This window comes from Xenopus laevis, chromosome 2L (genome assembly GCF_017654675.1).
Source record: "Xenopus laevis strain J_2021 chromosome 2L, Xenopus_laevis_v10.1, whole genome shotgun sequence".
Taxonomy (NCBI): Eukaryota; Metazoa; Chordata; class Amphibia; order Anura; family Pipidae; genus Xenopus; species Xenopus laevis.
The window spans coordinates 171102029-171114529 of NC_054373.1; the positions used below are offsets into that span (position 1 = coordinate 171102029).

Genomic DNA, 12501 nt, shown 5'->3' on the forward strand with positions numbered 1-12501 from the left:
AATCGCAGGCAGGATGGTATACATTTCCGAAGTCCCCGAAAGTTGCTTAACGAGGAAACCTTGTGCGATTTCTGAAAACCAAAGCGCTTCGTATGCCATTTGGGGAGATTAGTTGCCCTCAGTAAAGAAGATTTGTCAGGTTGTGTGCCACCACCCTAAAAAGTGGTCACACCAAGTAACCATTTAAAAAACCTAAAAAAAATAAATAAGTCCAGATTGAGCTCCCTGGGGGCAAGAATGATCTCTGCTAATATTTGCTTTCCTGTGTGTTTTCTGCTAAATGCAGCCCCATGTCACTTGCAGATAAGATCTCGCTGGGGCTCATTTATAAACTTCGCACAGGGCAGATTGGTCCACACAGTGAATATATTTGCCCAAGCAGAATTGCGAATTTTTTTTGCGCACTGCGAATGTCTATAAGAGCTTTTTAAATATGTCAAAAATCCCAAATGGCATTTGAATTCCGCCACAGCTTCGGTGGCGGAGAAAATATTTGCAAAACAGTTATGCAAATGGTGAATTTAAGTTACCGTCAATGCTATTTTCAAGCACAGCGGGCGCACTCATGCAAAAACCCCTCTCATTTGCGAAAATGTATTCACAATGCGAATTCCCAAAAAACAGAAAGTGCAATATATTAGCGTTCAGGAAAAACCATTTGTGAATAAATATGCCCTGCACAAACGTTATAAATCCCCACTGTCTGCAGCCTCCCTGAACCAGTTTGTAGTGAGAATGAGTGAAATGATAGAGACCCACCTCAGCGCAGACACTGACTCACCCATTAGACGACTTGTCTCCTGCAGGCGACAGGCAAGGGGATCCTTCACCAGACTCCTCACATCCCGCTCGTCCTTATATTTCTCTTTCTGGATTTCTTCAAACCATTCCCCGGACGCAGCGTGTAACCATTTCCCGTCTTTTTTCTTGCTCTGGAGCTTGCTGCAATTAAACCAGAGAGAAAGGATTTCTCACCATGGTCTGGGAAGCTACGTGTTTACTATGGTAATGAAGCATGCTACAGACGAGGAAGGGAAACCTGTTGGACCAGATGTTTTGTCACGGCCAAGACTCGGCTTGGTGATGACACACCTGAGCCAGTGGATAAGCGCAGATGTGTCGCGCACACACAGACACAGACACACACAGACACACAGACACACTGGGACAAGCATTTTGGCAACTGAACCCCAGAGGAAACAGGAAATTTTAAGGGTTTTTATGTTTTTTATTGAAAACTTTACAACAGAATATGAACATAATTTAGACTAACATTACAATTACATTAAACTCCTACAGAACCAACCCCCCCAGTCCACTGGCCAAATATCCTGATGGATAGAGCAACAATGGGACAATTATAAGGTTTCAGGGGTCCATTGATACTATTTATTATGTATTTTAAATCTTTGCAGGTTTCCTATCATGTGAATGTTTATAACAGCACCATTAAAGGATTAGACAGCACCATCCCCAATATCCGGTGGATTCTCCACAGCCCCTTAAGGGCCCTTACTCACGGGCGGTTGAAGCTGCATTCCCCTGCATTCCGGTTTAATGCGTTTAGCCGCAGGGGAGCGCAGGAGTAGATGCACTGAATTCTGTTCAATGCGGCTGTACTCACACAGATGCATGTAAGTGCAGGAAGCAGCATGTTGCATTTTTCCTGCGTTCAGCACTTACATGCGTCTGTAATCTTATTGGAAGCAAAACCAGCCTATTGGGTTTATTTAATGTTTACATGATTTTCTAGTAGACTTAAGTTATGAAGATCCAAATTACAGATAGATGCCTTATCCAGAAAAACCCAGGTCCCAAGCATTGTGCATAAATATATATATATATATATATATATATATATATATATATATATATATATATATATATATATATATATATATATATATATATATATATAACCTAGGGGCAACACTGCGCTATATTACTTGCCTCGGGTCCAGATACTTCTGGATATACACAGTAGAACCTAATTTTTACATCCAATTATTTAAAATGTTCCCTCATTTTACATTGTTGTTTTGTGGTCCCACACCATTTTTTTCAGGTCCCTGAAAAAAATGTAAAATGGTGGTTCTACCGTACATCCAAACATTTGCACTCTGAGCCAGTCTGTAGTTACTCCGGCTGCTGAGTGAAATCCATATATCTTTCCAAAGGACCTGAACTCCAAACTAAGTGAATCGTTATTCTTTATTCATAATTGTGTATCCAACGTTTTGGTCCAGATTAGGGCCTTGATAAAGGATGCACACAGAAATCATCACATAAATTCACAAAAACATAGTGAGCAGTGTTCATTAAATAATGTGAACATGTTTGCATAATAAATCAGTGCATCTGCAAGTGTTTAAAACATAATATCCAACCCACATACTTAAAAAATATATTAGAAGTATATATATATATATATATATATATATATATATATATATATATGTATGAAGTATATGAAAAATGATATATAATTGAACGTAATTAAAAGTAACCAAGAATGGCTACATCTACACTGGTTAACATGTAGATCCATAAAGGGAATACCTCAACATGCCAGTACTGATATTTCCACATCAAAATATTGCTACATCATTTATTGCTACATCAATATCTCCCGTTATAGTGATTAAAGTACCCCCTATTGTAAAATATAAGGATATTATAAGTTACTGAGGAGTTTCAAGACCATATAAAAGCATGAGGCAGAAGGCTGAATGTTTTATACAGCTCATGGAACTCCGAGGTGATTTCTAATATCCTAATATTTTCAAAAAAGTTTATATTTTCAAAAGTTTCAGAGAGTCATGTGCCAGAAATGACATCACTAAGAATATAATTTATAGGATATTCATGGCTAGTATGCATTATATATATATATATATATATATATATATATATATATATATATATATATATATATATATATATATATATATATATTTATTTATACATACACACACAGGGTCAGACTGGGCTGGCGGGACACAGGGAAAAAACCCGGTGGGCACCCGGCTTTTGTGGGGCCCGCAGGCCCAGATCCAACCCAGATCCCACTTCTGATGGATTCTTCAAGCCACAACCTGTGCTTTTTGGGCAGTCGCGGCAAAAGATGTAGTGAATGCGCATGCGTGGCGGCGCAGTGCGATGAAGCAGCAAAACAGCAGGGGCAGAGGGGGCCCAGGAATTGCAGCTCCGATGGGCCCCGGGCCCCCCAGTCCGCCCTGCAAACACTTGTATATCAATCTAAACGAGATATGACATGCTGCAATGTACTTTGTAGTAATAAATACCGAGGTTTCCTTTATTAATACTAACAGGGAGAAAGCCCTATTGAAGGAATGTATGCTCTAAAAGACAGCAGTAAGAAAAGGGTGCAAAAACTATTGGTTTCAAGGATTCGGAGTATTCACAGCCTTCCTCGACTTTCTGCAACTACAACTCCCAAAATCCTACTTTGACAGCTGGACAGACAGATTACTTACCATATGAAACGCACTGGATTTGCTATTAGAACCTTCTCTTCCATAGACCGTATCACTCCTATCTATTGATAGACACAGTCATATGATTGAATATTGACTGTATTAACGCACACACAAATCCTATGATGTATGTAGGCACCAATCAGTTTACTCCCGTACTCCCACGCAGTTTTAGATAAAGCTGAGTTGATAATCCATGAAGGTAAAGGTAAATCTCCCACCCCACTAACTATTCACATTCAATCTCTTCCGTGTTTACTCGTGAGCTGCTGCTTTCCAACCCATTAGCAATCCCTAGTGGTGACATGAAAAAAAAAAACAAAACAAAAAAAAAAAAAGGCTCCAATTACTTTTATCTGTTTCACTCACGGAATGGGTCTGACATGCAACCCAAGTTCAGCCAAGGGGCACTACTACTACTTACCAATGAGCAAGGACTGATGATTTTATTTATATGGTTAAAAAAATGTGCCAACAGTTATTACACTATACAATAGGTGTAAAATGTGTTGTAAGCTTTTATATGTTTATGGATTTTTAAACTAAATATTTGTATCCTTTCCTCCGCAGTTCTGGTTACACAAATCTCCGCTTTTGCTGGCAGGTCTTCAGGCAGGGGCATCATGTAATGTAAACCGTGCTCTTACATTGGCATAGATTGCAAGCTCTATGTGACAGGGACCTCCTTCCTACAGCGTTTATACTAGGGAAGCACCGAATCCTGGATTTGGTTCAGGATTTTGCCTTTTGCCAGCAGGATTCAGCCAAATCCAAATGCCTGGCACAACCAAATCCGAAAAAAACCATGCGACTTTTTGTAAAACTAACAAGTAATTCAAAAATTTCTTAACCGTGAGCTGCACGTGCGGTTCTCTTTCTCCCCTAATTTACATTTTTTCTCCCCTAATTTCAGTTTGGTATTCAGCCTAATCTTCCACAAAGGATTCGGAATTCGGCTGAATCCTAAAATAGTGGATTCGGTGCATCCCTAGTTTATACCAGATGGCAATTATTCTATGTGTATAACTGCTTACCCATACACGGACTAACCTTCTAGCACGGCTTTTCTTACACGTCCCGTCCAGACGTTTAGTACAACTAGAACATTCATTAAGCAGGAAGAAGCCCAGGCAGAAATCACTGCAAAGTGCATTTATTCAGACTAAAAAATTATTTAAAGTGCGTTTATTCACACGACTTGTTTCGGGTGTCAAACCCTTCATCAAGTGTAAGTGTTAAAAGTGAGAGCGAGATTTATTAACCAAACATCACCATTGGACCCTCCTCAGATTCCTCTTTTACAATTAGTATAATTAATTGCAAATATGCATATAGCTCCTATTCAAGTAGTTTGTGATCACTGTTCATAAATACTCCAAAGTCCACCAGTCCATCCAAAGGGAGGGGAAATTGCAAAAAACGTGTCATCCTTGTGAAATAGTGTGAATAAACGCACTTTGCAGTGATTTCTGCCTGTGTTTCTTCCTACTTTATGAATGTTCTAATCTCTGTGTATGTATACTTACTGAATTTATTAGAATACTTGTCTTCCGTATGTTGTACTACGTACATTATAAGCGTTGTATCTTGGGCATTACAAATTAAGTTATACATACATGGGCGATCTTCTTCCTGCTTTGACCGGCGCATGCGCAGTAGGAGCATTTTGCCGGTACGATCTACTGCGCATGCGCCAAAAGTCACGAAATTGGAAAACGTAGTGACTTTTGGAGCATGCGCAGCAGATCCGTACCGGCGAAATGCTCCTACTGCGCATGCGCCAAAACGCAAGTCAAAGCAGGAAGAAGATCGCGTGGAAGAAGATGGTGCCTGTGAACTCCGTGGACTGGACCTGCGGAGAAGGGTAAGTAACAAGTTAGGGGCATTTTCCCAGCGGGACAGGTAGGACAGGGGGGAGGAGGGAGGGTGGGCAACACACGGGAGGGGGGGAGGGTTTTTTGCGCCGACTAGGTTTCCTTCTCCTTTAAAGGAGAAGGAAAGCTATGGAGGCATTTTATTGCCAATAGATTAGCTGCAATAGTGCAAGCTAGAGTGCTATATTTATTCTGTAGAATGTATTACCATACCTGAGTAAAAAGCTCTAGAAACTCTCTGTTTGTTTAGAATAGGAGCTGCAGTATTAATGTGGTGTGACATCACTTCCTGCCTGAGTCTCTCCCTGCTCTGGCTCAGATTACAGCAGAGAAGGGAGGGGGCGGGGGAAGAGGAGCAAACTGAGCATGCTCTTGCCCAGGGCAATGAGGTTTAAGCTGAAGGCAGGAAGTCTAATACAGAAGCCGCATGTGTACACAATAGAAGGAAAGAAATACAGTATTTCTTTTGACAGGGGACTCAGAGCAACATTACTTTGGGGTTTACTGGTATATTTAGATGGGCCTTTCTGATAAGGCTTACTTAGTTTAACCTTTCCTTCTCCTTTAATGTCACTCAAAATGAAATCCCCTAGGGCAGGACTACACAGCCGATTCCACCGCGATCTGATTCGCTTTCGCAAAATCGCAGGCGTAACGTCGGATGCGACGGAAATAAGGTAAGTAATTCAATTGTCAGATCGTGTCGGATTGTTGATGCGTCACGACTGTCGGATGCAGACCGCAAAGTGCAGCGTCTGCATCCGAAAGTCGTGTCGCATCAACAATGCGACACGATCCGACAATTCTATTACTTACCTTATTTCCGTCGCATCGGACGTGACGCCTGCCGATTTTTGCGCAGTGCGGCGGAATCGGACGTGTAGTCCTGCCCCTAAGGATAATGGCACACAAGGTGTTTTGAAGGCAATGCGTCTCTCAGGAAAGAACCAAGATGCTCAACTTGCCTCTGGCCTGCTTTGACCACCAGACTACAAACACGAATACCGTTAGATCCGATGCCTCTTGGCTACACCCACACCCCCATTATGCCCAGGCCAGACACACGACAGATTGCCGTAGCGCGACTGCTTCTGATTATTCAGGTGACACTTCAATGCATTTCAATGATGGGGATAAATGTAGATTCATGTGATTCATGTAGATTCATGTGCAAGATACAGACAGTGGGTGACTGGGTGAGTTGAATCATTGTGACCCCTCAAAAAATGTCAAGTCAACTCATCGCCATTCTATCAAGCAATCTCCACTTTACTCTGCCAGTGCCTGCTATAGGCAGCTTGTTTCCCATTCATATGAACAGAGAGAGGCAACAGGCAGGAATGGGGTGGTCACACTCGGGCCACCGTCATTAACCTAAAAATTAAAATATCAATTATTCCCATGTCATGTTACCTTCTGACATTGTCCTTTAAAGCATACCTCCCAACTGTCCCGTTTTTATAGGGACAGTCCCGCTTTTGACAGATCAACCCGCAGTCCCTCATTTGTACTGGAAAGTCCCATTTTTCTCTGCACTGAACAGCCAGAAAAAGAAACAAAGTTTCTAACTTATCAAATACCATAAGTAATTGTAACACTATAAAATAACAGGTCCCTTGGGAAAAGTTAGACTAACAGCTTAAAGGGCAATTCACCTTCATTAGCAAAACTATTATAACTGAAAAAACCCCCCACAGAAATATGTTCAAACTTTCATAACCTGCCAAATTTTGTCTCTTCCATAGACCGTATCACTCCTATCTATTGATAGACACAGTCATATGATTGAATATTGACTGTATTAACGCACACACAAATCCTATGATGTATGTAGGCACCAATCAGTTTACTCCCGTACTCCCACGCAGTTTAGATAAAGCTGAGTTGAATAATCCATGAAGGTAAAGGTAAATCTCCCACCCCACTAACTATTCACATTCAATCTCTTCCGTGTTTACTCGTGAGCTGCTGCTTTCCAACCCATTAGCAATCCCTAGTGGTGACATGAAAAAAAAAAACAAAACAAAAAAAAAAAAAGGCTCCAATTACTTTTATCTGTTTCACTCACGGAATGGGTCTGACATGCAACCCAAGTTCAGCCAAGGGGGCACTACTACTACTTACCAATGAGCAAGGACTGATGATTTTATTTATATGGTTAAAAAAATGTGCCAACAGTTATTACACTATACAATAGGTGTAAAATGTGTTGTAAGCTTTTATATGTTTATGGATTTTTAAACTAAATATTTGTATCCTTTCCTCCGCAGTTCTGGTTACACAAATCTCCGCTTTTGCTGGCAGGTCTTCAGGCAGGGGCATCATGTAATGTAAACCGTGCTCTTACATTGGCATAGATTGCAAGCTCTATGTGACAGGGACCTCCTTCCTACAGCGTTTATTACTAGGGAAGCACCGAATCCTGGATTTGGTTCAGGATTTTGCCTTTTGCCAGCAGGATTCAGCCAAATCCAAATGCCTGGCACAACCAAATCCGAAAAAAAACCATGCGACTTTTGTAAAACTAACAAGTAATTCAAAAATTTCTTAACCGTGAGCTGCACGTGCGGTTCTCTTTCTCCCCTAATTTACATTTTTTCTCCCCTAATTTCAGTTTGGTATTCAGCCTAATCTTCCACAAAGGATTCGGAATTCGGCTGAATCCTAAAATAGTGGATTCGGTGCATCCCTAGTTTATACCAGATGGCAATTATTCTATGTGTATAACTGCTTACCCATACACGGACTAACCTTCTAGCACGGCTTTTCTTACACGTCCCGTCCAGACGTTTAGTACAACTAGAACATTCATTAAGCAGGAAGAAGCCCAGGCAGAAATCACTGCAAAGTGCATTTATTCAGACTAAAAAATTATTTAAAGTGCGTTTATTCACACGACTTGTTTCGGGTGTCAAACCCTTCATCAAGTGTAAGTGTTAAAAGTGAGAGCGAGATTTATTAACCAAACATCACCATTGGACCCTCCTCAGATTCCTCTTTTACAATTAGTATAATTAATTGCAAATATGCATATAGCTCCTATTCAAGTAGTTTGTGATCACTGTTCATAAATACTCCAAAGTCCACCAGTCCATCCAAAGGGAGGGGAAATTGCAAAAACGTGTCATCCTTGTGAAACAGTGTGAATAAACGCACTTTGCAGTGATTTCTGCCTGTGTTTCTTCCTACTTTATGAATGTTCTAATCTCTGTGTATGTATACTTACTGAATTTATTAGAATACTTGTCTTCCGTATGTTGTACTACGTACATTATAAGCGTTGTATCTTTGGGCATTACAAATTAAGTTATACATACATGGGCGATCTTCTTCCTGCTTTGACCGGCGCATGCGCAGTAGGAGCATTTTGCCGGTACGATCTACTGCGCATGCGCCAAAAGTCACGAAATTGGAAAACGTAGTGACTTTTGGAGCATGCGCAGCAGATCCGTACCGGCGAAATGCTCCTACTGCGCATGCGCCAAAACGCAAGTCAAAGCAGGAAGAAGATCGCGTGGAAGAAGATGGTGCCTGTGAACTCCGTGGACTGGACCTGCGGAGAAGGGTAAGTAACAAGTTAGGGGCATTTTCCCAGCGGGACAGGTAGGACAGGGGGGGGAGGGAGGGTGGGCAACACACGGGAGGGGGGGAGGGTTTTTTGCGCCGACTAGGTTTCCTTCTCCTTTAAAGGAGAAGGAAAGCTATGGAGGCATTTTATTGCCAATAGATTAGCTGCAATAGTGCAAGCTAGAGTGCTATATTTATTCTGTAGAATGTATTACCATACCTGAGTAAAAAGCTCTAGAAACTCTCTGTTTGTTTAGAATAGGAGCTGCAGTATTAATGTGGTGTGACATCACTTCCTGCCTGAGTCTCTCCCTGCTCTGGGCTCAGATTACAGCAGAGAAGGGAGGGGGCGGGGGAAGAGGAGCAAACTGAGCATGCTCTTGCCCAGGGCAATGAGGTTTAAGCTGAAGGCAGGAAGTCTAATACAGAAGCCCATGTGTACACAATAGAAGGAAAGAAATACAGTATTTCTTTTGACAGGGGACTCAGAGCAACATTACTTTGGGGGTTTACTGGTATATTTAGATGGGCCTTTCTGATAAGGCTACTTAGTTTTAACCTTTCCTTCTCCTTTAATGTCACTCAAAATGAAATCCCCCTAGGGCAGGACTACACAGCCGATTCCACCGCGATCTGATTCGCTTCGCAAAATCGCAGGCGTAACGTCGGATGCGACGGAAATAAGGTAAGTAATTCAATTGTCAGATCGTGTCGGATTGTTGATGCGTCACGACTGTCGGATGCAGACGCAAAGTGCAGCGTCTGCATCCGAAAGTCGTGTCGCATCAACAATGCGACACGATCCGACAATTCTATTACTTACCTTATTTCCGTCGCATCGGACGTGACGCCTGCGATTTTGCGCAGTGCGGCGGAATCGGACGTGTAGTCCTGCCCCTAAGGATAATGGCACACAAGGTGTTTGAAGGCAATGCGTCTCTCAGGAAGAACCAAGATGCTCAACTTGCCTCTGGCCTGCTTTGACCACCAGACTACAAACACGAATACCGTTAGATCCGATGCCTCTTGGCTACACCCACACCCCCATTATGCCCAGGCCAGACACACGACAGATTGCCGTAGCGCGACTGCTTCTGATTATTCAGGTGACACTTCAATGCATTTCAATGATGGGGATAAATGTAGATTCATGTGATTCATGTAGATTCATGTGCAAGATACAGACAGTGGGTGACTGGGTGAGTTGAATCATTGTGACCCCTCAAAAATGTCAAGTCAACTCATCGCCATTCTATCAAGCAATCTCCACTTTACTCTGCCAGTGCCTGCTATAGGCAGCTTGTTTCCCATTCATATGAACAGAGAGAGGCAACAGGCAGGAATGGGGTGGTCACACTCGGGCCACCGTCATTAACCTAAAAATTAAAATATCAATTATTCCCATGTCATGTTACCTTCTGACATTGTCCTTTAAAGCATACCTCCCAACTGTCCCGTTTTTATAGGGACAGTCCCGCTTTTGACAGATCAACCCGCAGTCCCTCATTTGTACTGGAAAGTCCCATTTTTCTCTGCACTGAACAGCCAGAAAAAGAAACAAAGTTTCTAACTTATCAAATACCATAAGTAATTGTAACACTATAAAATAACAGGTCCCTTGGGAAAAGTTAGACTAACAGCTTAAAGGGCAATTCACCTTCATTAGCAAAACTATTATAACTGAAAAAACCCCCCACAGAAATATGTTCAAACTTTCATAACCTGCCAAATTTTGTCTCTTCCATAGACCGTATCACTCCTATCTATTGATAGACACAGTCATATGATTGAATATTGACTGTATTAACGCACACACAAATCCTATGATGTATGTAGGCACCAATCAGTTTACTCCCGTACTCCCACGCAGTTTTAGATAAAGCTGAGTTGATAATCCATGAAGGTAAAGGTAAATCTCCCACCCCACTAACTATTCACATTCAATCTCTTCCGTGTTTACTCGTGAGCTGCTGCTTTCCAACCCATTAGCAATCCCTAGTGGTGACATGAAAAAAAAAAACAAAACAAAAAAAAAAAAAGGCTCCAATTACTTTTATCTGTTTCACTCACGGAATGGGTCTGACATGCAACCCAAGTTCAGCCAAGGGGCACTACTACTACTTACCAATGAGCAAGGACTGATGATTTTATTTATATGGTTAAAAAAATGTGCCAACAGTTATTACACTATACAATAGGTGTAAAATGTGTTGTAAGCTTTTATATGTTTATGGATTTTTTAAACTAAATATTTGTATCCTTTCCTCCGCAGTTCTGGTTACACAAATCTCCGCTTTTGCTGGCAGGTCTTCAGGCAGGGGCATCATGTAATGTAAACCGTGCTCTTACATTGGCATAGATTGCAAGCTCTATGTGACAGGGACCTCCTTCCTACAGCGTTTATACTAGGGAAGCACCGAATCCTGGATTTGGTTCAGGATTTTGCCTTTTGCCAGCAGGATTCAGCCAAATCCAAATGCCTGGCACAACCAAATCCGAAAAAAACCATGCGACTTTTTGTAAAACTAACAAGTAATTCAAAAATTTCTTAACCGTGAGCTGCACGTGCGGTTCTCTTTCTCCCCCTAATTTACATTTTTTCTCCCCTAATTTCAGTTTGGTATTCAGCCTAATCTTCCACAAAGGATTCGGAATTCGGCTGAATCCTAAAATAGTGGATTCGGTGGCATCCCTAGTTTATACCAGATGGCAATTATTCTATGTGTATAACTGCTTACCCATACACGGACTAACCTTCTAGCACGGCTTTTTCTTACACGTCCCGTCCAGACGTTTAGTACAACTAGAACATTCATTAAGCAGGAAGAAGCCCAGGCAGAAATCACTGCAAAGTGCATTTATTCAGACTAAAAAATTATTTAAAGTGCGTTTATTCACACGACTTGTTTCGGGTGTCAAACCCTTCATCAAGTGTAAGTGTTAAAAGTGAGAGCGAGATTTATTAACCAAACATCACCATTGGACCCTCCTCAGATTCCTCTTTTACAATTAGTATAATTAATTGCAAATATGCATATAGCTCCTATTCAAGTAGTTTGTGATCCACTGTTCATAAATACTCCAAAGTCCACCAGTCCATCCAAAGGGAGGGGAAATTGCAAAAACGTGTCATCCTTGTGAAACAGTGTGAATAAACGCACTTTGCAGTGATTTCTGCCTGTGTTTCTTCCTACTTTATGAATGTTCTAATCTCTGTGTATGTATACTTACTGAATTTATTAGAATACTTGTCTTCCGTATGTTGTACTACGTACATTATAAGCGTTGTATCTTTGGGCATTACAAATTAAGTTATACATACATGGGCGATCTTCTTCCTGCTTTGACCGGCGCATGCGCAGTAGGAGCATTTTGCCGGTACGATCTACTGCGCATGCGCCAAAAGTCACGAAATTGGAAAACGTAGTGACTTTTGGAGCATGCGCAGCAGATCCGTACCGGCGAAATGCTCCTACTGCGCATGCGCCAAAACGCAAGTCAAAGCAGGAAGAAGATCGCGTGGAAGAAGATGGTGCCTGTGAACTCCGTGGACTGGACCTGCG

General features: G+C 41.6%; 1 protein-coding gene across 2 annotated transcripts in view; it reads right to left on the reverse strand.

The window, feature by feature from the left end:
- LOC121400059 overlaps positions 1-12501 on the reverse strand; it is a 75936-nt gene that overhangs the window by 22239 nt on the left and 41196 nt on the right. The window contains exons 1-2 of one of the 2 annotated variants that reach the window (XM_041582688.1): positions 3498-3725; positions 782-942 (exon numbers count right to left, since the gene is read on the reverse strand). In XM_041582688.1, the coding sequence (XP_041438622.1) occupies positions 782-942; positions 3498-3541 (205 nt within the window). In that variant the 5' untranslated portion in view covers positions 3542-3725. Of the gene's footprint in view, positions 1-781; positions 943-3497; positions 3726-12501 lie in introns of those variants that run through there. The other variant, XM_041582687.1, reaches the window with a different exon arrangement.